The sequence below is a fragment of the Cloeon dipterum genome, chromosome 1 (genome assembly GCF_949628265.1).
Source record: "Cloeon dipterum chromosome 1, ieCloDipt1.1, whole genome shotgun sequence".
In the NCBI taxonomy this organism is placed as follows: Eukaryota; Metazoa; Arthropoda; class Insecta; order Ephemeroptera; family Baetidae; genus Cloeon; species Cloeon dipterum.
Genome location: NC_088786.1, coordinates 33,154,797 through 33,180,252, shown reverse-complemented (window position 1 = coordinate 33,180,252; position 25,456 = coordinate 33,154,797). Strand labels below are relative to the sequence as shown.

The window sequence follows — 25,456 nt, the reverse complement described above, 5'->3', positions numbered from 1 at the left end:
CTGTGGAATTATGCTGATTCCAACTGCAGAAGAAGTGTGGCGTGATCCAGCTCTCATAATTTGTTTGAATAGCAACAGTCATTATTTTGAATTTATTACAATTTTTATGAAATCTTGTTTATATCTGCAAAGAATCGCCGGCTGCAAGCGTATGGTGAGCAAATGTCGTCACAGCAGCCGTTCAATGAGTCGCACAAAACACAAAATCCGTCAAATATGCAAAAAAAATAATCGCTGATCGAAAAGGGTGCCATAAATATAGAAATATTTTTCCGATTCATGTCTCATGTTTCATTTCACAGGATGTTTGGCCATTTAAAGTCTGAAAATTTTCACTTTTAATATTCAAATGTGTGGAAGTTATATTATTAAAATAAAACACACTTTTTTAAAATAGTAAAAAGTGCGACACCACACGCAACAAGGTTTTCCACTCCACGATGGTTATGGAAGTTGTATGAAATGTGTCCTGCAATATCAGGGCTTGTATGTGGATCGAATTAAATCCACATTGACGTCTCATTATAAATAACTAAAATATATATCTGCGAAATAGTATATTCTCTCTCCGCACTGCACCTAAAATAGTCAAAGCACCGTTTAAACTCTCGCTGTCTTGCAATACAGACACTTTTTGCAAAGTCACCAGTGCAGTCCTTCAGCCTCTGGGTGAAAGGTCAAAGTACTCGGGAGGAGAAGCAGCTAACGGCCTTCAAAATTATATAAGAGTCGTGGACGTCAAATTCTACAAGTATTTTTAAACAAAATGAAGATTGTCATGTCGATTGTGGTGGTGCATATATCTTGCGGTGGCGGTGGTCACATATTAGTGGATAACGTTCTCGGTCTTCTTCCCTGCACTATTAGTGTGTTTGCCGTACAGAGTGGTCGGATGCCAAGCACAGGAAGTCCAAATCCACACGTCAGGATCTCGCGCCTCTCGTGGAAATTCCATCACAATCATGGGAAATTATGCTAGCTCACAAAAGAGTAGTATTTTTTATTTTAGCCTCATCATGGACGCACACCTCACTTCGTAATGTGTATCCCGACAGGTTCAGCCTTGGGCACTTTTGTGGCTTCGTGGAAGGGAGACCTTTGGATGGCGCGCAGCAGTAGTTACCTGAATTCAGTCAGTTACGCGTTCACGTGAGGAGTAAACAACAGCGCGGCGCGGAATGTGTGGATAGACATGAAGTGAGACTTTTTGTCTTGAAGAATAATTAAAGGTTAGTCTTTGACTATCTATAATGGAAGCATGTTTTTAAGCAGAAACACAATTATCTTGCTATTTTTTTTACTTTTTTGTGATTTTTTTAAATGAGGGTTAGTACTGCGACTCAAGAATCTCGCTTGGACTGTCTATATAATTTTGTCAGTAACGTAAGTAGAGGCAATTTTCCGAATTTTTGCAAGCACGCAGTCTACAAAATTTAAAACCGGTTCTCAACATAATGTTGTATCAAATTGAAAGACCCTTCTTGAGAAAAAACCTACAGCAAGAACCTGCTTCAAAAGTTGTCCTTACTCACAATCAGCTATGGAAGTGTGCATATCAATTTCATTTTCTAAATAAGTAGATTAAATAAGAAAGATTTAGATTCAGATTTAGTGTATACTAAATCTATTAAACGCATCAAAATGAAAGATTTATTTTTATCAACAAAAGTCAAGCCCTATCCTCCTGAGAATAATCGGCTGGGCAGTTATTAATATATTTTCATGTACAAATTACAATAAGTGACAGAAATCAGAATGCAGCATGGTATATGGAATCATTCAATAATTGTTTATAAGCTATTTTTTAATCTCCAAAAGAGCTGGATAGCTGGATGGGACAAACTTTCAAAAGTGTAAATTAATTTATCAATATTATGCTTTTGGTGGATTGTTTCTGCAAGTACCATGTTGTGCGTCCAAAGTCCAGTTTTCTAATGTAAAGTCACACTTTAAATATCTTTTGTGTCGCGCAATGCGTTTTTTTACTAATGCGCCGTGTAAAATTATTTTTATTTTATAGTTTTTTACAGATAACCACAAGTGATATAAATTTTAATTATTGTTTCATGGTATTACGGATATCAACCATACTAAATATTATGATCCTCATAAAGTTTCTGTTCCAAGAAGCAAAATAAAATTTAATTTTTAAAGAACATTAAGCATATAAGTGATAAAACTAAATTTAAAAAAATATTCATTAAAATTTATTTAAATAGTTTATGGATGCATGACTGAGTCGGTTCATTCATTTTCCAGATAACAGAGTATAAAAATGTACTTTTAATTCCTGTCTCGTGTGTCAGCAGTAAATAGTTGTAAAAGCCATTATGTCATTGCGAGAGCTACTTGCAGAGGTGATTTGGTAGCAAGGCCTAAATGACAAGCTCATACTCTTGTTCAAAGCCACTGGAGTAAACATCAAAGGCCCTAATTTTCTCCGATGCTAATTGACTCGCGCGCCAGTCCGAACGACGAAACAGCACCTCTCTTGAAAGTAAACATGCCCCTCGAAAATTATCAGGGAAAAAACAAACGTGTCGGTGAGGATCCTTTTCAACCTGTGATTCGTGGTCTCGGTATATAGCGAAAGTGTGGACTCAATGACGTGTTTTCTTTAACAAGCAAGGGGTCGTAAATTGCACAACTGGTTGAATATTTGACTTAGTTGAGCATTCGCCTTGCAAACGTGCGAGTCAGACGCCGGTGTCGCCGAATAAACAAGCGCTCTAGCTTTGCGCACACTCTCCTCAGCAGGAAGAAATTTGTTTAAAGTGCCTTTCTGAGTTCAGTTGCCAGAGAAACAAGACGCATTTCGGATTTTGACAACACTCCTTGGGCCAAAATAATGGCGGGTAAGAGTTTTTTACGCATTTCGTTTTAGATTATTTTATCATTAGACTAATGGGGAGAACAACCCATACAGGCGATTTTATTTTGTAAACCAAAATATAAACTTACATGGCAAATGAATTACAAGACTTCAACCTCGTTGATTTCAAAGTTATTTAATAAAAATCGACAGTTTCAAGTTTCTTACATAGCTCTGAAATCAACGTGATTCATTTTTAGCACTAAAGAATGTAACAAATAACAAACCCCTCGAGTGAAATTTTTCCTCAGGTTTGATTTATATTTTTTACAACTATTTTATTCCTTTTTATGAGTCATTAAATTTAAAAATAAAATATTAATACAAAGCAAGAGCAGGCGAACGCATAGAGCTAACAAAAACGGTATCTTTCAGGCCTAGTTCAATCAGCTATTGCCTAGATCAGAGAACAAGTCAGAAATTGGCATTTTATATTATGTTAATTTTGAGCTTTAACCAACTGGTTAAGAGCATATTTTAAAATATGAGTAATTCATTAAACAATTTACACAACAGATGTGAATGTTTCCGCATCAAGAGAGCGATAAGGAAGTATTTTCCCTTTTCCCCTCGAACAATGACTGATTAAATAGAAGTGTTAAAAAAGATAAGGGATAAGAAAGATTGGATTTGTTAAGGAAAAAGCAAAAAATATTTTTTAACTTAATGGCACTATTTTTGTGCCAAGACATTTGTAATTAAGCACTCACAAGGAATTTTCCTAAACTCACAAAATATTATTTTAGTCAGCAAACTTTTCATTCAAAACGAAACATGCGCACGAAGTAGGACACTATAATGTATGTCCCCTATGATCGTGTGTATGTCATACATAAAATCGATCAGAACCATCCGAGGAAGATAATAACCAAAATTCAATGCGCTTGACGTCACAGCAGCTGGTCTGACCAAGATTTAAAAAAAATTAAATTGTAAGATATTCGACGATCATGAATAACATTGACAACCACACAAGAAGCACATTCGTGGAATTGGCTTATCGTGGCAAATCCACCTTAAATTAGAATTTGCTCGCGCTCTCGATATCCTGACAATGAGTTCGCGTTAATCAGATTCGGGCTGGCAGACAAATATTATGCCGGGTATCTTTGTATGCCGTCCCGCCTTTCCTACAAATACATATTTCGCACAAGAAGGTCGCATACGTTGAATAAATAATGAGTGCAAGTTTCTGATAGCTAAAGACTAAGGCAATTTCTTACCTCCCCTCGTTGATAGAATCTTAGCTAAAGGCTAATAAATGCCAGCATGGCACCAGCCGTTTGGGAGGATGAAGAGCTAAAAATAAGATTCGACTTTTCGCGAAAGTCCAACACAAGCAATTTATATGGTGGGAGAGATATGGAGCATTTGCTATTCTCTCTACAGCTCAGTGCAGTGCTGGCTTCACAATCAGAGAGAAAGAGAGCAAAATATTTAGTTTCGAGTGGATGCCGGGAGCTACGAAAAAGCCAGAAGCGGGCGAACGAGGCGCGCTTCGCGAAAAGACAACGGAAAAATGGCATGTATTGCAATGTACGATCATTTCTCCAAACAAGTCATTATACGTCGTATAAATATTAATTTATTTTAGTTGTTGTATGGAAAATTTTCGATTGTTTACAGCAATGGGCGACTGGATGAAGAAAAATCTGAAGCGCAAGTTAAAATTCAACTTTCAGCGCCAAATCAGCTTCCGTGAAGATGAAGAGCAATGTCTCGCCAGAAACTCTACCCCAGAGTAAGTTTGATTCAAAATTTATTATTTCTCAATGACGGGATCATTTTAATTTGAGTTTCAAATGGTAGTTCCGCAGGGCAGATTTGCCCCAAACATTTGAACAATAAAAAAGAGGGTTGAAATGTTATTCCACCCACAACTTCAGTTAAATAATAAATAATAATCAATTTTATAAATAAATGCTTTCTCCTAAACACAGATTTGGTGGTAATGATTCCAAAGGTGAGCTTCAAAGTAGTTTTCCAGCACTTTTAAACTTACAAATAATGGAGCTTCATATTAAGATTTTATTTTGATGCAAATAAATAAACTCGGTTTGCTGGGGTTAGAAAAACCAGCCGACAATTTTAAACTATCATACTTTAAAAAATAAAAATTTATTTGATCATTTCAAATTTGCGTTGTTTTAAAGATGAGTATCAAACAAGAAATGCGTCTTATAGCAATGAATGCTTAGGTCTTTCATTTTAACTATTATCAGAGGTATGCCATCTAAGCGTAACTAATCTGTCAAGCGCACGCACCTAGACGCTATTATAAGAAGGTTATTTAGAAGACGCCGGAGCCAGTTATAAGTCCTTATTTTTTCTTGACCACACCGTATCGCAGCTTCCTTGACATTTTTATGTCCCTATTTGTACGTAGTCAGACCAAGGTCAAGCAGGAAGAGATAGGCTTGAGAATTTAAATTTATCCCTCGCCCGCTTACAGGGCAAATTACACAAATATTCAAGCAAGGTCACAGTGTCTACCTGCGGGTTAAAGCAGTTATCCAATAATTTACTTTTGTGTTCCCTTTCTTCCTGGATGGCATGCATAAATAACAAATTTGATAAATTTTAAATTCCTTTTTTAACCTACTGGCATTCAAACCCAAATTTCAGATTAAGATCACAGGAAGTGCAAAATTATAAAATACTCAAATTTAAGTTTTGGCAGCAAAAGGTACTAATTGTTCCCGCTAGAGCTGTAAATTTTCCGGTCTGCTGATTTTGACGGCCCTCTCTTATTGTCACGTAATATGTAAAAATCGACCGTGACAGTGAAAACTCACAATCAGCAGCACGATTCACATATCGCATAGGTGTGAATATTGAAATGAAAATTACTCTATTGTAAAGGAAAACCGCAATCGTGCTATTGAATAATTAATCAACCTTTTGTTTACTTTTAAAAAGATAGTTGGCAATTTTATTTTTATACGATTTATACGAACAACGAATTTTAATTGGATTTAAGATAAAAAAAATATCTCCTTCAATCCTTCAATGAGTTTTTATGCCAGAAGAATTCTATAATGAGAAAAAATTTATTGAAAAATAGACGGAGTGACAGAAGAAGCGTGGCATGAATGCGATTTAAACTAAAAGCAGAGTTGTGTTGTGCTTGTTGTTCAGCGAAACAAATCCACCTGCTTGTGTGCAGTGCAGAGCACAGGTGACTCAACTTCCGGCGGCGCCTGCCGCACAGGGGAGATAAATAATTAAGCTCGGCCACATGCATGTAAACAAACAAAAACGTCATAGCAATTTTAGATCTGCCGTCACTTTCTGGAAACACCGCAAACTAATCACCGCCTCGATTTTCCCACAATTATTATCTTTGGACCTACGTAAGAACGAAGGAGCTAAAAGTTTGCGTGTTGCTAGACCAGTTTTTTGCTTTTTTTTAAATGCATTTTTTCCTTGAAATGAACCTTCACGCCGAGATGCGCTCCAGCACCGCGTGAAGAAGTGTGCACAAGGAAAGCAGGCGAAAAATCTCCGCAACATCCTGCCATTATAATTTAAAGGTTTTAAAGCTTGGCCCGAACTGGGGATTTAAACGCATCAGCGCAAAGAAAGGTTGATATTTAAATTGCACCGTGTCCAGCACGACCACTCCACTGTATTGTTCTCGAAGATAACAAACGCTGGGGAAAAATGACCGCTATTTGCACATGCACTTATTTTTAGCCAGAAATTAATGAAATTTAATACATATTATCAAATGGCTCAACTCTGCGCGGATTAATCCAGAATGCTTTGCTGATTATCGTGAAATTTGGAAAGGTAAAACTTAAAAAAAACACGCTTTTGTACTGTCCAGTAGCTGTAAATTTCATAGGTTTCTTTGTCTTGTCTAGAACATTAATATTAGCTTAAAAGTAACTAAGATTAGGTTCAAACAATAATTTAATATTTATTAAAATCAAAACTATCCTCATCCAAATTTTATTGCTCCTTACAAATATGCTAAAAAGAAAATAACGGATTTATTTTGAGAAAAAAAAGAGAAAAGATGATGGGATTGTTCTTGACAATAGCTTGTACTCAAGATCAAGCCGAAAATCAAAGCGTATATAAAGTTGTATAGTTTAAAATGGATTTGTTTGATCTGCGAACACAAAATATATTGGATTTGAAAGGAATAAACACGCTCATTATTTTTAATGATTAAATATAGAGACCAATCGATCGTACCTTAGGGGAGTGCGTGCATCGGTCAAATTTCCGCTATATTGCGAGGCGTGCGCGTGTGTTTTGATTTGCTAGCGGCTGGCTCCCCTCACGTGTGACCAGCGGCAGGGGTCTGTCTCGATCGCGTTTTAACTCGTATAGTCAGTCGCTCGGGTGAACCAGTCCGGGTCGGTTCAGATCGTGTTCTTGTGGCCCAGCTGGGGCGACTATGTCCCCCTGGCCGCAGCCCGAGGGACCCCCGGGGGTTCGGAGCGCCACGTCCACCCTCGAGCACCCTGGCAAGCGGTGCTGGCAGCTCTCGGTGGACCGCCTCCTGCTCATCCGGGTCTGGAGGCGGCGTTGGAGGCGAAAGGTGTTTCCTTTACAGCCCTCGCGAAGCACCTTCTGGTGAGTCACTCATTCAATGGGGGTGGAAATTAAATTAATCGAAATTTATGTAAACAAGACCAACGAATTGCTTTTAAAGGTTTTTTGCACGGTAAAAATGGACACAAGTTTTATGTTTTTAAATGTTTCCTCTTTTAAATTATAAATTTTGTGTGGGCAAAATACACTGCCAAAAACATCTTACATATAATTTTAATTAAATAGAATAATTCATAATATTTATTTATGAATGATTCAGCAAAATCATGTGCGTGGTCGTGGGATAATTTATTCGCTCAACGCAGGTCTTTTAAACTAATTCAAAGCGAACGTGCGCTTCTAAAAATTACAAGGCAAACGTACCAAAAAATCACGAAGGAAATTGTTTCTGATATCCGAAATACAAAACTGTATTCGCCGACGAGGGGAGATAGCTCGCAGGATGCGTGGAATAATCAGAATTCTTGCATGTGTAAAAGCGGCCGCGTTCGCAGGCCAAGTGCATTATCAAGTTCAGTGTCGCGAGCAGCACCGACTTGCCCCGCAGCCGTCAGAAGGCAGGAAAGGTAACCTGGGGTCATTTCCACCTGCAGTCGCCGCCGCCGCTTCTTCGGAAACGCGAGTTTGATAACAAAACACAAGCCTTCCGATAGACCACCGTGTGTTAGTTAAAAACGCGGAAAATTGTGAAGAGAAGAAGTAACTAATTCATCTTGATTATTTCCTCGACGGCCTTGATGGCTCTGAATGCTCAATTGAGTGTAGAATGATTATTGAGGAAAGTCGTACGACAAAATTGTTATTATTGCCTGCTCAATTGGCAAATTAGGCTGCCCGCTATGACCCGGAGGTCTGCGATATCATTGTTACTCATTCAAGACGAAATAATCGTAAATTTCATCGACTTGACACAACAATGCAAAGTCTACTTTTTTAATACAGCTATTATCAACTCAAATTTTTCAAACAACCAGCTTGTAAAGAAATGAAAATTGTATACCACTTTCAGGCTCTAAAATGATATGTTGAATATAATTAAAACCAGGCTTCATCCTCGTTGTCAAAAAGAGAAATTCGTCGTTTTTATTCCTCGACCAGTTTCGACGTCATCACATACGTCCTAATCATGAGTTACAATTACAATCAAATACAACAATGCAATAATGTCACATCTAAAATCACACAAAGTTCCATACAATTCTTAAAAAAACACCCACCTTTTCATGAGGCACTTGAGGCAAGCTCCAAAGACCAAATGTAAAAATTCTAAGCCACCCCTTTGTTAAAAACACGCACATCTCACAGGTGGTAGGGAACCTTTTTGTTCAGTGAATAGGTGGGTGTTTTTTAAGAATTGTATGGATTTTTTTGTGATTTTAGATGTGACATTATTGCATTGTTGTATTTGATTGTAATAGTAACTCATGATTAGGACGTTTGTGATGACGTCGAAACTGCGGTCGAGGAATAAAAACGACGAATTTCTCTTTTTGACAACGAGGATGAAGCCTGGTTTTAATTATATTCAACATGAAAACAACCTCGAGTGATCGAATTTTTAAAATATTTAAAATTATAGTTTATGCGTACAATTTTAAACAAATAAGGTTTATTAAAAGCATATCATAATCAATTTTCCCTTTTTTATGTTTTGCTTCTGACTTGTCTCATTGATGTATTGCTGTATATAGGTGAGAATATAAACATCTATAATAAGAGAGTGATAGCTTGTAAACACCGTAAACACTTAAAAATAGTCGCTATTTGATTATGGCCATGAACTACGAGAAGACTTGTTAATATATTTCATTTTTAAATTGACTATCAATGCATTTTGGGCGTTACTGTTATGAGTTTTGGATATTTATTTTTTATTCACATGAATTCTAAGAGCCATTGTTTGTTCCAATGCATTGACTTATGATTTAGAACGAAAAAGGGGAAAAGCAAAAAGTTTTTTAGATGTCTCAAAGTGTTTCTTCTTGCAGCACCATATCTTTGTGTTTCCCTTGATCGCATTTTTTATCATTTTTTGTACGGAATCAATTGTATGAATTGATAACTATAATGTTGTCTTATAACTATCGCCCTGCTGTGCTTGGCTATGCTGCCAGGCATCTATAGCCACAGGAGCACCGGCCAATAACTCCAATAGGAGTTGGCCGTACTTGGATTGTAAAAATAGAAACTTTTTTTTCCAAAAACCATGTTTGGTCTGTGAAATTTTTAATTTTTTCTTTTCGCAAAATAGTCAACTATAATTAGATCGTTTACTGTGTAAGACGGTTTCTGAGCCGGTTTAGATGTTTTTTACATAGCAATATTAGTTAAAATTACATGGCTTTTCAAATAAATGGCACTTTTCCTGAAAATCGCACGCTTTTGTATAAATTTCGATTGTCTAAAAATGGCAAAAAAACGACACTCGCCAGTGAATAAATTCGTACCCTAAAAATTAAACCGAGAGAAAAATTTCCTGACGCGCGAAACATATGAATGAATTTTTCCTTGGACTCGTTGCCGATTCAGCTGGTTATGACAGTTTAAAACAGTTAAAAGAATTGTTTAAATTGCTCATAAAATTTTGTGATTCGTGCTCATTTGACGATCGGAAACCCAGAAAAAAGTTCATCTAAAATTAACGGTCCAAAACGTATTTTCCACAGAACTCGTCGCAATCTTTACTTATACATTAACAGTCTTGCACATTTGTAAATTCTAAAAGTACTTTCTTTGAAAAGCAAGTTCAAGGTTTTCAAAATATTTGTGTAAAACTTAAGCAAAACACTTCAATGTCATTCAAAAATGTTGGCAATTGTTGTAAAATATATTGATAGGTTATTATTCTGTTAAAATATTATGTAAAAATCATTGCAAATTGGGATATTTCCTCACTGGGAATATTTTTTATCTTGTTTCATGGTAATTCAATCAGGGTTCGCAAAAACCCGCATTTTTCCGCGAAAACCCACTGCATTGCAAAAAACTGTTTTTTGCGGGGTTTTCTGCAATTTTGCGCATTTTTCCAAAACACATACATGCCTTCTTATGGAAAAAAATTCTCATGATGCGGATTACCAAAAATAGGATTTTTCAAAATCACCAAAATCAGTATTAGAGCCACGGGTTCGTTCAAGAGACAGAAAATTTTAACTCTCAACGTAATTTTCCGAATTTTCAGACTATTGGAGCGAAAATTGACTATTTTCGGGTTAAATTCGGAAAAATGCGGAAAAAACCCAAAACTGGTGTTTTTTTTGCGCAAAAAAACCAGTGGTGCATTTTTGCGCATTGCAAAATTGGTGAACCCTGAATACAATGCCATTGTTCCGTTCGAAAAATAAAATTGGAAGACCAAATTAAAAAAAAATACTTTTCAAAACTAAAATTTGTTAAAATTTATGGGCCGGCCGTGTAAAATTGTTATTTTTAATAGCGTAGGAAAAAAGAGAGATGATTTTCTGCAGACAGCAGTCTGAATTATCTTCGAGTCTTTTTACTTCAATAAAGTGTTGTTCTCCCAATTTCTACAGCATCTGTTCCTTTCCTAGTTTATACGCACATTTTTACTAAAACCTATTATATATTCTGAAATCATAAAGTCGTTGATTGTGAAAAAATTATTAGATTTTCTATTTTATTCATTCACAGCAATTTTGTTCCCCTTGAAATAAGTATTTTATTTATACAAGTATTTGAAATTTATTGAATTAATCGTGCTAAAATGGACTATAGAGCAAATCGCCATATCTCTATATGAAAAGATAAAAAAGGTCATCCAATCAAAAGATTATTTTGAAATGAGAAAACTAGCTCAGAATGGTATGCGATGCGAAATCCAATGATGACTCGAACAATTAATCACTCGCGCGGCCCAGGATGGGAAAAGTAACTGCGCCGAAGGTGCTGCTGGGTGATTGTAAATACATACAGTCAGTCGTTCTCACAAAGGTGCATAGCAACGGACATGCGCATTGGCGCCCAAGTCTCAGTGCCGCGGCGGCTGCACGCTCGGTAGTGATGGGCGAGAGCGCACCGACGGAGCATCCGTTCTCCCGCTGCTGCTGCTGCTGTACGTGGACAAAAACAATCACTTCCCGTTCTTTGTAAACGCGACCAGCTGGCCGACAACTCGCGATGGCCGGCACCGAGATTGGACTTTGGGAATACTGCAAGCGGCTGCACGAGGAGGGCGATCAGGGCGCGCGCTCCAGACATGCGGACGAGTGTCGGGTCCAAAGGGTCGCCCAGCAGCAGACCTTGCCTTTCGGTGACGGTGAGGAGGCGGATGAGTCAGACACCGTACAGGAGGAGTGAGTTATACGATCTGATTGCTTCCAAAGTTGATTGGACAATTGCTGATGCACTCAATTGGAAAATTATTTAAATAAGGGATGATGTTTGAGGCTTGGCAATTTATTTAAAATACGTGTAAAATTAATTTTTCTTCTATTTCGGTAGAGGTTCATACCAAATTATAATTTAAACTGTCGTCCTGGGATCTAGAGATATTTTTAAGCAATATTCTGATTTTACAAAAGTAAATATGGTTTTATTTATATTCATTAAAATTTATATGCCACCAATTAAAAGCTATTGCGTATCTCTTGTTTTAATTAGAATTTTTTTCAATATAACTAGTTCGTTGCCTTAAATTGATCAGATATTTATTTTTAAACGATTTTGAAAGTTATCTAAACCAAAACTAGGTTAGAAATACTTGATTTTTAGTATAATTTGACTCAATAGCTAAAGAGATTTTTTTAAATACCATCCAACGACCTCAATTTATAAAAGTGTCAAAATTTCTATTACATAGAGAGGTATCGGAAGTTCCCTCTCCTCTAGAAATAATTAAAATCGTGCGGCTCTGTTGAAGATCAATAAGAAAACCGGCTTACTATTTCTGCGCACAAAGTGTTGTAGTGCGGCCACCCGACTCACCCCTTACCGGCGCCATCCTTGAATCGATGATCCGATGCTCTCGCGGCGCCCTTTCAGTTATTTGAGCGTTGTGCATACACCGCACCGCGATTCTGATTCTGACATCATCGGCCTTTATAAGAGTGCAAGCACACGCCTTCTGCTGTCTCGGGCGCATTATGCAAATTAAATTTTCGCACCGTGCGAATTTTGCGAATTTACTTTGGCGACACACAATTGTGCTATTGTTGTCAGATGAATTTGTTTTCTGTTTGGGCCCGGTAACGAGGCAACCTTGGTTTGTCGTGTGGCGAGAGGCGAAATAATTTTATTACTTCAAAATGAAGCCGTATTCTGTGGTTTGCCTTGCATTGCATCTTGCATCGCTGGATTGAAGGAATTTTTTTTTCAACGGTAATAGTCGAATTCTTGTCAGTTAATACCAAATGAACGAAATAAATCACATTATTATCTCATACTTTAAAAAGTAATGAAATGACTAAGCTGATATTTCAAACCAAAACAACACAATCTTATCAGGGTTGATTAAATGTGAAATTTAAAATTAAATGCGTTACAGAGAACGTGTTTATTCCTAAATCACTTTTGAGCCTGAAACTTATAAAACTGTTAGCAAAGCGGTCTGCTGGCGCGTCTTAAAATAAACAGACCATGCTTCTGGAATGCATCCCCTTTCGAATTTTGATTATACCACTCAAGCCTGATTGGTCCAAAAAAACTCTGCTTTTTAACAGCCTTGAACCCTCGGCACAAGATTCTCTCGATGTGAAATTATTTGTGTATATCAAGTCGATCTTACAAGACAGGGATTCGGGCGGCTGATGATGTAATGCCGTAAAATCGAGATAGGCGGCCGGAGTGGGATGCGTGCAGCGAAACAAATAAGTACGTCTGATTCAAAAATGGCCCTGAATCATCGCGCTGCAAACAACAATGCCGCATGTCGTAATGCTCAAATTTTGGTGACATGTTGATCGAACCATACACATGAAATATAAAATAAACGGATTGATTATTATTTGAATTTGTGTGGCAAGTAAAATATTTTATATCTCAAGGTTTGGACGAATAACAAAATAAATAAAAAAGACTACGACTGTGGCGAGAAATGGAATGTTTCACTATTTATTTGGCACTTCAGCAAGAGATAACCAAAACGACTATCCCTTTTTCGGATTTTATCGGTTAAATCGAGTTATAAGTTGATAAGAATAATTATTGCTGGCTGAAAGAGCGATTCGCTTTGGTGTACAAATAATGTAGCAGGGCTGTTTTCAGTTAAAGAGGAATGATACTGGAAAAGCCTGGAAAATGCTGGTTGCCAATGCATAAACTCATCCCTTAGGATTCAGTTAAAGCCTAAATTGACCTAAGGAGCGCTGTAATTTTTTCAGAAAATTGGCTGGAAAGTTAGCGTGTTTTTCGAATGGTAATGGCTGTCTCCTTACTTGAAATCCGATTTAATTTCAAAACCAAGAGTTTCCCCAATAAGTGGCATACACCGTTGGACAGATCTCGACGAGAGCAATCGGAATATGCCAAGAGAATATGTTCCAGCACTGTAAATTTTGGATAAAAATGGCAAAATTCAAAATTTGAATTTTTATTGTAGGAAGGTCATTTTTTAATTATTGCAAATTGTTGAACAAATTGTTTAAGGCATCCAACAATTTAAATAATTTTCAATTGTTGCCCAGTATCATTCCACTTTAAGCATGCCTTGTCAACTATCTGTAGGCTCACGGACCAGTATTGCTCTTTGCAGGCGGTATTCATCAAAAGAAAAAGAAATACTTGAAATCACAATTGTCCGCCTATGTAAACAATAATGTTTTTAAAACCAGTTTTTAACAAATGCAATGCATTACAATGTTAACAGATATCTTTAATTCAACACTAAATGAATGCAACGAACCTCAATAATTTAATTTTTAACGTTCAGCCTGCTAATCAATTCCGCGGATGTGCCACCAATCGACGGAACAAAAGATTCGCCGAAACCACGTGCCATTTAAGCCATTTAAAACACGATTACGTACACGCACCGCGTTACCCATTTAAAGCCAAAGTAAACACACGTTTAAAAGCTCGGCACGCAGACGAGCCTCGATTTGTAGCATAAAGGGAAGGGAAGACGGCTTTTGTTCAGCAAAGAATTCGAAAAGATCCCCTCCTTCCTCCGCGGATCCGCTTGAGAGAGACTTTTTTCTATCCATGACGTCTCCTGGTCGAGGCCGTCATTAAAACTTGTATAATGACGTCAGGCGTGCAGGCGTATTCCCCCTGCCTCAGGGCTTTTTGTCTGCTGCCCCAGCTGGCTGCTCTCTCGCTTCAGGTGGAATGCGACCTGACGGCGGTCAAACGAGTTGACTAGATAAAAAAAGTCTTTATATTTATGCCTTAATTGACGTCAGTTAGAGAAAACATTAAAGCGAGAATTTTGTGGAAGAAAGCTCAGTTCGCTGGAGCATCCCTGAGAGTAAAGTCTCGGTCTTCAGACTCCGTTCTCGATTCATTTAATATTTTTTTCTTCGACGCGAAATGCTTCTTGCTCGCCTGTAATGTCAAAGACGCATCTACGACGAGACGTGAAGGAGATATTAACACCATCTTTTAATTGTTACAGGGTTCGGCAGAGCGATGGCGAGTTCTTTGAGAAATTCGGCAGCGTCATGCGCAACCGCATTTCGCTCAGGGTCTCGGAGAGCATCGACAGGGAGTGTGCGTCCTCAGTGGCCGCCGAGTGCAGCCAGGAGGCCGAGAATTCAGAGGCCGTCGAAGACTCCGAGGAGGAGCATCTTCCGGAGGAGGCCGAAATCTTCAGCCGCGTCCTTGGTAGCAACGTAAGTCCGGATATTCTTACTTTTTATTTAGTACTGTAATTTGTTTTGAAAGATGAAACTAAAAAATGAAAATAGACAAAATTGGGTATTTAGTGTTAAACACATCGACAAAATACTTTTTAATGAGATTTAAATTTCAACCTGGTAAAGTAATATTGTGTACAAGTTTAAAGCAGCTAATGGTTCGCAAAAACCCGCATTTTCCGAAACAAAACAGTGCATTGCATAACACTTTTTGCGGTTTTTCTGCAATTTGGCGCATAGTTCCGAAACACGGGCATTTTTATTGAAGATCTAAATCCTCATGATGGATGACCTAAAAGCTAGCTGGTTTCACCAAAAGAACGAAAATTTTAACACTAAATTCAACGTCATCGTAATTTTCCGCAATTTCTGACTTTTTTGGCGCGAAATGTGACCTTTTCGGGGTTAATATTGAAAAATGCCATAAAAAACCTTTAACTGGTGGTTTTTTCCAGCTGTTTTATCTTTTTGCGCAAAACACCAGTGGTGCATTACAAAATTGACGAACCCTGGTTAAACGGCGTTGGAAATTTTTAAACTAGAACGTACGGAGCCGGCTTTGCTCGCGTGCTCTGCGAGTTGCATACTCTCCGCAATCTGTACCGCGTTGGTAGCCGCCAGTCTGCCGGCAAGGCGAGACCATTATTTTTACTTCTGCAGTGCACGTCGTGTAATTTTAGAAGAGAGGAAAACAAACATATGCTTGAAAGGATCTTTTTACTCAACTCAAAGCAGTAAGATTGTTAAACAGAACTCGGCATTCATAAAAGTAGATTTAAGTAAGTAGTTTTAAGTGGTTTTGGGATAATTTGTTAATAACGGGCCACGCAAAAATTACGAAAATTAACACATCGCGTAAAGCAGGATTTAAAAGGAATGAAGAAGACATTTTGCTTAAATTTGACTCTAAATGTGAATTTTTACTCTTTCCAAGCTGTAATTATCTGTTAGTTATTCTGAGTTCATTAAATAAACTAAAAGCTATATAATATACTTTTAATTTTACTAGCTTTTAAACCAAAAAATTATCCTTTTTCTGGACAGGGCTTTCTTCTCATTGACAAGGAAGGTCCGCTTTCATGCTTTATTGAAATACTGTTTACTTATATTGAATTTAAGTACTTTTCAACGAAGTAAACTAGGATAACCAGTTGAAATTTTTCGGTCCGCGGCCATTTAAGTTGACTATGGAGCCACAAAGAAGTAAATTCCTTAAGGGATTTATCATAAGGAATGTTTCAAAATCGAAATTCGATGCCAATTTTCATCTGACCGTACTCTATGCGACAAAAAGAATAGATATAGATTGTTTATATATTCAAATTCTGGTTAATATTTTTCACCTTTCGTTAAATCTATGGTAATCATGAGCCCAATGTATTGCAAATAGGGCAAATAGCTATTTTATTTCATGAACGTCTTGGGATAATTTTATTTTAATTTTTTTCTAGCTTGTTTAAAATTACACAAAGCTGTGTAGCATACATATTATGAGCCTAACAGAGCCTAAAAAGGGAAAAATAAAGAATAAACAAGTAATAAAATAAATATTAAAAGAGTTAAAATATTTTTAACTCTATAGAAAATGTATTGACTCTCTAGTTTTTCGCTCTCAGGCTTGTTTAAAAGATACAGAGCTTCGGAACCATTTTCTCTAACAAAGGCAGTTTTTTTAATGATGGTTCGCCAGAACCAGTAAATCAGCCTTTTTAATAAATAGACATGCTGTGGTGTAACCATTTAGTCGTAAGAGCATATAACAGCTATGTATTTATAATTTTTAGACAAAAAACAAGATTCAGTATTAATAAGAAATGGCTTCTTTACACGAGGAAAATGATGGTTAGACCAATTTACTTATCAAATTTTCTTCAAAACTGACGTACTAGTTTAAATGCACTATAAATAATACATCTGTCACAAATGATATCGCTGCTACGTAGTTTCATTTAAATTTTTTAAAGTTCTGCAAGGACAATGACATGTAAATTGATGTGTTCCTCGACATAAATTCCGTTGTACACTGCGCTAGTGGTCCTAAATCTTAATGAATTGGTTCCTTAGTAAATTAGAGCCTCGTAAAGTAGCAAATTTCCACTTTCCTCGTGATAATAATTTGCATTGAAAAGGGAGCAATAAGGAAGGGCAAAGTGTGCCACAGGTGGATTGATGGCTGGAGACAAATGAGCTCCGCTTGCGAAATGGTCCAAGTGAGTGCGGTGCCTTCAAGCAATTAGGGTGCCACATGGCGAACTGCAGCTGAAGCAGCGACGGACAAAGGATTAATTAAGGGGTTTTTAATTAATCGGCGGTGACGAGGACGCGGCGTGCGCTGCAAGGGGAGCTGCGGGAATAAATAGACATGTCGGGTCGGAGGGGGAGCGCGCGGCGGCGAGTGTGCCGAACGCTGGACCGCTCGCTCGGCGCGCGCGGTCAGTCTGGTGTCGCGCTGAAAAATGCATGTTGGCCCTCAAGAGCTGGACGCAGCGAACCTGCGACCTGCTGCACTTTGAGAATAGGGTGGCTGCCGCCCCAGGCTCCGGCATCGACGGGGCGGCGGCGAGGCGCTCCACGGAGCCGCCGACCGCCCGTCGACGCCGCTCCGCCGTCCTCAGGCAGGGCACCATCAACGGCACCTTCAGGGGGGTCAAGAAAGAGCACATGCAACTCCAGGCGCAGGCCTACCTGCGCAACATGACGGTACTTTCAATCATTTCTCGTGAGGAAAGTTATGTGAAAATTCGGGATTTTAATTTTGAAAGTTTCTTAGGCCGGAAAAACGACATCAATTTGCATGTTGTTCCTGAGAACAAATTACTTATGGTTTATAGAGAAAGAAATACTAGAATTTTTATTTTCAGAAAGAATATAAAATCCTTTTTTTCTAGCTGTGTTGGTTGATTTTATTTTTCCAAATATTTTGTGGTGTCTGCATTTCATCAAAAGAGCTCTAAAATAGCGATTTATTGAATCTCGGATTTTAATTTCAAAAATTATTTTAAAACTAATAACGAAATCTAGTAAAATATAGTTCTAAATGATTTTTTTAATATTCATTTCAATCTACTTTCTTAAAAGATATACACACAAACGCAGACATGAAAAAGAAATGACAGAAAGCTTGCAAAATTAACAGTTACGATTAAAATTAAATCATCCAATCAACTAAATTAGCGGCAAAGCGTCAAAACGATGTTATTTCGTAATCTTGTGTCACAAGATGTCAGCAGTCAGTTAAAACATGCATAAAATTTTAGATTCAGCTGTTGGAAATAGGAAGAGAATGCATCTTCTTTTTAATCCACTTTAAATTTATTACCAGATATGTTGTGAAAATTAATGAATTTAAAAAACCAACCCAACTTAATCATAAAATTCTTCTACATTGCCTCAATGGTGTTTAAATTCTTTTAAATCAATTAAATCATTAACGTTATTGAACCGTAACTTTCAACTTTGATAGCAAAAATCGCTCGGACAACAATGAGAATTGAAAGGTCAGCCATCATCACGCAACTAGAGGATGTGCCCGATTAGCACGTCTGCTGCTATGCAGCACACATAATCATAATAATATGAGAGAGTTTAAAAACGCGCTCATCCCGCATGCATGTATTCAAACGAAGCGAGCGTGCGTGCACTGGCTAATTTAAAATTCGACTTTTACTGCTGCGTGCGTATCAAGTTGTAAATTGAATGACCGGCGAGCCTTTTAAAATTTCGCAATGTCCAAATTTTATCGATCGGCAGCTGTAAAATTTGGAAGTAAACAAACTTCGGTTTATTTTTATTGTGCTCATTGGGCCTAGCGGCTGAAAAAGTAAATCGATTGTGCTGCGGCCGGCGGCAGATTTTTTTGTTCTATTCGAAAGACACGCCGCGCGTACCTTTGCCAACTTTTTAGCGCCAATGTATTTTTGGCCGGCCGTGTGTGTGTCGATCGCTGGTGATGATGACCGCCGAGGGTGACGCAAAGCAGGCCGCATGCACCCACCTGAAAAAATAAATAAAACACCTTCTTTCAGAAGAGTCAGGAAGTTCTTGAATTTCGATTCCATCGCGATGGACATCAAACAGATAATATTTATTTTGCAAAAAGACAACTTCCTTTCATTTTCGCATAACTTGCTTTTTCAAGGGTTGAATTTTTTGCTAAGCGAATAGGGAAAAAGGAGGCAAAATACTGTTTGTCAGAAATGCTAAAATAATATGCTCTTTACAAATTACAACAGGAATAAACTTGGATTAAAAAATATAGCGCATGAAATTAAATAATAATTTTTATTTGTCTTGTCTTTCTAGGTAGAGCAGTTGTATGCAGAAGTTCTATACGAGACCGTTCATGTAATCGGATTTGGTGCCAAAGAAAATCAAGACGAAATTTTGAGCTTCCTGAAAACGGCATTTAAATTCGACGATGAAAAACATGATATGCTGCTTGAAGAAGCCAGAGCAAAGGAGGTAAAATATATAAATCCTTTTAAAGTTGAGGTTCCTTTTCAAATTATAATATTTATCCAAATTTGGGACCTACCAGAAACAAAATTTGATTAATTTTAAGCTGATTTGCAAAGCAATTTCAATGAATTTGACTCATAACTGTTTTATTAACTTCAATTAAACTTAAATTACGTGAAATAAACGATTTGTTGAGCTTTGTGTATTAATTTGTTCTTTGAACATAAACAATTGACATCGCAGAATATGTCAGCGGGCATTTACGTAAGAGTATTGCGCGCTTGTTTTGATTGAGCTAAATTGCTGGTTCTTTGCAGCCGAGCAAGTGACCCATAAATACACAAATTGAAAACATTCGCGCGCGCATAACGCCGGCTAAAGGGCTCTGTTCTCATACTTTGAAGTCAAGTCGGGTGTGTGCGTGCGTTTTTTCACATTTTGTAGTCAAGAGAGTTAATCGCGCGCGCAAGAAAGTCTGTTTAGCGTTTGAAAAAGTCGGTGGTCCGTGTGTTAGATGAGAAACACACATTGAAACTACAATTTTGCGTAATCTGCGATAGGCACCAGACATTCTGCTCAACGTGGAAGTGATCGAGGCGCACGAGCTGCATGCCAAGGACTGCAACGGGCTGAGCGACCCTTTCTGCACACTCTACCTGTCCAACGGACCCACCCAAAGGTACAACACCTCCGTCAAGACGAAGACGCTCAAGCCAACCTGGGAGGAACATTTCTCACTGTGAGTTGAAGGTTTGAAGTGAATTTTCGGTAAATAAAATCGCCTGGTAAAATTTCAGACCTGTTGAAGATCCAAATAATGACGTGCTTGTTATTGAAGTTTGGTAAGTTGCATTTTAATATTTTAGGCAATTAATTTAAAATAAATTTTCAGGGATTTCGACCCAGCGGAAACGGTCAGGGAGAAACTTGGCAAATTCTCCGACGTCAAGGGCGTCAAAGGATTTAAAAAATTGTTCAAAGAGGTAGCAATAACGGCATCGACGGGCAAACACGACAATGAACTCGTCGGAACAGTCGAGATTCCCCTCAAGGTGCGCGAATAATACTTTGATAATAAAATTTCCTTCCTTCACATTTCCAACCAAAAATTTCAGGAAGTGGTCTCAGGGGGCGTGAAGTTGTGGCGCAGCCTGACCAAGAAGGGCAAGTCCAAGTCGCAGGGCCAGGTGCACCTGCGGCTGGCCCTGGGCGCCTTGAAGAACGTGCAGGTGGCCACGCAGGAGCATCGCCAGCTGGTGCGGGTGCTGCTGAAACACGACCTGGAGGTGACGCAGCCGCTGCCGTACAAGTGGAGCGGCCGCTTCCTCGAGCTGGCCGACAGCGTGCTCAACCAGCACCGCATTCAGACCGGCCTCGACGAGAACCACGTCCAGCTGGCCAGGTGGGCCGAGTTCTGCGCCGTGCACATCGATCACGCGCTCAACTTCCAGCTGCTCGGCAGGACCCTGGAGAAGCTCATCAGGCCCGTCAAGGATGGCGTCCTCAGCGATGAAGAAGTAAAACGTGGAATTTTTCCAAATGTTGAGTACTTAATTTTGAATTGCAGGCTAGAGTCTTCTGGGAGGCGGCGCGCAAACTGATGCCTACCTGCTTGACGTGCATCAGGAAGATCAGGAAGCTGATGCCCACGGACAAGGACACACTGACCCAACTGGAGGCGCTACTTAGGTAACTGAGATGGCCTGATTTATGTCATTGATTTGTTGTTTTGCTTGCTTTGGTACAAGATCAAATTTTTTGTGGCACACTAAATTTGTGCAGTTTTTAAATCAGCTTTGTACCAAAGCTTTATTTATTAATATTTCCAGATAATGATTTACCAACAAACAATGTCAATATTTTGCAGCATTTTGGTTCAACTTACGACCCTGACGCCTCCAAAGGACTTTGAACTGTTTCCTGCAAACATGTTTGCTTGGCTCTCGGCGTCAAACGGACCGCACTGCGACATCCATCAGAGCATCCAGGACGCTGTTCGACAAGGCGCTAAAGACTGGTAAGTCTTTAAAGCAATTTTTGTAGCGGAAAATTACCTTTCATCCTCACAGGTACGAGCACATTATGGAGATCAACAATGATGACGACAAGAAGTCTGACGACCAGGATATCCAACTCTCCTACTACATCAAAATCCTCTCCTTGCTGCAGTCCGACTTGCTCAGGGCAATTGAGTACCACGATAAAATTTACTCAGAGTATGGATTTTTAATAAACTCTGATACGTTTTGATAATAACTTCTGCCTTTTGACAGAGTGGCCCAGTTTGAGTACACCAAAGTTATCTATGAAGTTTATGATGAGAGGGTATTTGGGCTGGTGGAGCCCGTCGTGCAACAGACCTGCAAGAACCTGAAGCCCCTTAGGTTCAACGAAGATCCCACACAAGGCCTTTACGACAATGATGACATCACAATGGGCACCTCCCTGTTTGAGCTCTACATCGCCTTGCAAAGATTCGTTGTGTAAGTTCAGTTAATATCAATCTTTAATTTGCTACTCGATTGCATGCAAATTGAAAAAGTACAAGGCGTTCAAAGTTAAATGTAAAATTGCAGAAGAGTGCCATTTAACAAGAGAAAGTGAGTAAATGTATCGATTTTCACGTGATTATGCGGTGTCATTTAATATACTTAAGTGGAAGAGATAATAATGATTTCGTAATGTCTGTAGGATGGGAAAAGGGCGGTACTTGAATGAGGACTACAAATGCAGCAAATTCCATACATGGTTTGTCAAAGGGGTTGCGCAGTGGCTGGACATTGCCCTGTACAAAGCTCTCAAAAGGATCGAGAAGGCCGTTGAGCTGGGAAATCTGCAGCCGATTGATGAGCACGTTAAATTCAGCTCTTCTGCCGTTGACACCCTTTCAATTTATTATCAAGTGAGAAATTTAACCTTTACAGGAATGGAACTTGAACTAATGTAAATCGCTCTGCAGATCAAAGTATTTTGGAAACAACTCAACTGGCCTGACGTTGAAAGTTCCTACACTTTTGTAGCAAAGATTATCGACGTGAGTGTGAAGTTATAATTTTCGATCAGGTAATTTCAAATCTTCGTAAACAGGACATATGTCGTTGCTCCGAATTCTACGCTGCCAAAATGAGCACAAGAGTAGCTGGCTTAGGAGAGACAGAAAACGCCTTCAGCAAGAAGTTTGAAGTCACAACAGAGGTATAGGGATCTACTAATCTCCTGTTATAAATATAAAAGTTTCACGTGGCTTTTGCAGTGGTGCACAGCAATAAACAATATCGAGTACATTCGCCAAGCAATCCATCCATTCGTCCTGGAACTGGGTCTAGAAAACATTCTCAACTCCATGGCTGAGTTCCACTCTGAATCAAACGCGACTCAATGCAGGAAAACACTTCAGCTGGTCATTGATGAAGCCATTGACACCGTCAGCAACAAAATCATTGATCTGATAGAAATAATGGCCGAAAAGGTAAGTGCGATTCTTCACTATTTTCATGTTTTGGCTCAATTTAATTGTTATTCCAGATGATTCCATCGCTGCACAGGTTTCTGGTTGAGGCGGCAGAGCTTCTACACCAGAACAACATGAGTTTGGACAGGCTGATGGACTACCTGCAGAAGAACTTTGAGACCTTGCATAGCCACCTGAGCGAGGAAAACTTCAAGAGGACCTTGGCAATTGTGTGGGACAAGCTGACCAAACAGCTGCAGGAGCTGATTGACAGCAGTATTGAGGTTGGGACTGGAGATTTTTGTTTTTTCACAAAACTATAGCAGGCTTTCAATTGCAGAAGAGACGGCCGCCCTCGTTTTTCGCCAACCTCTCTGGTGCCCTGGGGATCATGGAAGGATTCTTCAAGTACGATGAGACTGAAATTGCATCCCTTTGTGAAAATTCCGACCTGTTGGCTATCACCAAGGCGCGCCTGAAGATGCACAGCCTTGACACTTCTGAACTGATCCAGCAATATTTTCTCAACAGGTAATTTTAATTAAAAAGATGTGCAGCATCAATTTCAAAATGTGATATTTTTAACTGAGCTACTGCATCGTGAAATGAATAGTTGCTTTTGTCTAAAATGAATATAAAAACTTGTATTATTAAGTTAAGCTTAAAATTAAGCTCTTAGTGTGATAAGCAAAGGCGTGTTTACTTCTATCAAAGTAATATATTAATTTTGAATCTTCATTTTAATCTGTTCCTCCTCCTAAAAAAATCTCCTACAAAATTAAAATAAATGTGAAATTTAAACGCGGATGTGCTGAGCAGAGTTTCAGAATAAAAAATAAAAACAACAACTAATTGCTATGCTCTGCGCGGAAAATTAATTCAGGATGGACAGATGATAGTGAAATTTTGAGAGGAGCGCTGAGTTTTAGCCATTTGTTAATTTTATATTTCACTAAGTGCCTGAGTGTGTATTTTTCTTTTTCTGGTTAAAAAATGGTTTTTATTTAAATTTTAGGTATGAGGAGCAGAAGCTTTTAACGCACACTCCGTCCCAGAACTCCGAGCAGTGCTGCGGGCTGCTCACCGTCAAGTGCATGTTCCAAGATCAATATCTCAAAATAGAAATCCTCAATGGCAGAAATCTGCGGCCCACTGATTCAAATGGTGAGCACTTCATTACACTCTGAATGCTTTTATGAGCAACGTGCAATTTTACCCAGGCTACTGTGATTCCTACGTGAAAGTGCACCTTCTCCCCGAGGACAAGTTTGCTGGTAGTGTTACCAAGTGTAAGACCAAGGTGCACAAGAAGAATTTGTTCCCACTATACGACGAGATTTTCAACATGTAAGTCAAGACCCAAAACAAAACCAGCCCAGTATTTACCTTGATGCTTTTAGGCCTATTTCTGAGGACTTGCAGCGAACTGAAAACGCACTCATTCACTTTGTGGTCAAAGACTACGAGATGCTAAGCAGCAACGAGCTGGTTGGCGAAGCTTTTTTCCCCTTCTCCGAGGTGCGCTTCGACTCAGACCTTCAAAACGTAGCGCAGTTCCACCTGCCACTAACCAGACCTTCGTCCGCCCTTGGTGAGCTTCCGTGCCAATTCCCTTTTCAAAGTAAATTTTTAATTACGTTTTTTTACTTATGTTGCAGAAGGCGAAGCTTTTATGGCGCTCGAGCACAGGCAAGGAGACAAGATGGCCAGGGATTTCGTCAAGAAGGAGAGAACTAGGGAATCCCACTAACAACCTTAAACTTTAACGCCGCCTTAAAATTTGTCCCAATTTGTGATCTTCTAATTATTAGGTTTATTTTACACGTATGTAAGCTGACTTTATAAATTTTAATTGTTCATCTCCTCTCATAAAAGCTGAGAATAAGTTTTTCCTATTTTAAAAAACCCCTATTTCTTTTTTGCTTTCTCTCTTATCGAATAAAATCATTCTGTAAAAGAGGAAATTTTTTGTTTCATTGTGTGCACTTTTTAGTTCTTTACGAGTTCAAACTGAGCAATTTGGTATAGCACCATTGTTGATATATGTTTTGCTGTTAGTAAACGTCAAGTCACACATTTGATGTGAAAAAGAGTGTGTTTTTCAATATCGTAATTGAAAAATGCATTTATAATATATAATATTGTATATCTGCGAGCAATAAATGCATCACTTATAGCGCTATATAAATTGTTTGAGAATCTGCACTATTTGGACGAAAAATAAAATTAAAAAAGGAGGAGAATTCATTGCAAATAAAGAAAGTGTTCAGATTGCAAAGCTCAACTTTATTTTGCAAA

At 38.5% G+C, this 25,456-nt stretch overlaps 1 protein-coding gene across 7 annotated transcripts; it reads left to right on the top strand.

Moving 5' to 3' along the window:
* The first annotated feature begins 1,113 nt into the window (after nucleotides 1–1,113).
* stac (C2 and C2B_Munc13-like domain-containing protein staccato) lies at nucleotides 1,114–25,122 on the top strand. 7 transcript variants are annotated; one of them, XM_065481982.1, is made up of 22 exons: nucleotides 1,114–1,229; nucleotides 4,499–4,613; nucleotides 15,009–15,225; nucleotides 19,552–19,710; nucleotides 20,268–20,446; nucleotides 20,505–20,549; nucleotides 20,600–20,759; nucleotides 20,823–21,224; nucleotides 21,275–21,396; nucleotides 21,575–21,724; nucleotides 21,777–21,923; nucleotides 21,981–22,190; nucleotides 22,399–22,609; nucleotides 22,667–22,741; nucleotides 22,795–22,902; nucleotides 22,961–23,176; nucleotides 23,233–23,442; nucleotides 23,499–23,689; nucleotides 24,174–24,322; nucleotides 24,379–24,505; nucleotides 24,559–24,749; nucleotides 24,817–25,122. In XM_065481982.1, exons 2-22 carry the CDS (start codon nucleotides 4,501–4,503, stop codon nucleotides 24,906–24,908), a joined length of 3,474 nt encoding a protein of 1,157 aa, XP_065338054.1. In that variant the 5' UTR covers nucleotides 1,114–1,229; nucleotides 4,499–4,500; the 3' UTR covers nucleotides 24,909–25,122. The 7 variants fall into 7 exon arrangements, with proteins under 7 accessions (XP_065338054.1, XP_065338046.1, XP_065338024.1 ...); XM_065481974.1 differs by lacking the exon at nucleotides 1,114–1,229 and adding an exon at nucleotides 2,705–2,855; XM_065481952.1 differs by lacking the exon at nucleotides 1,114–1,229 and adding an exon at nucleotides 4,309–4,408.
* Nucleotides 25,123–25,456: the final 334 nt, after the last annotated feature.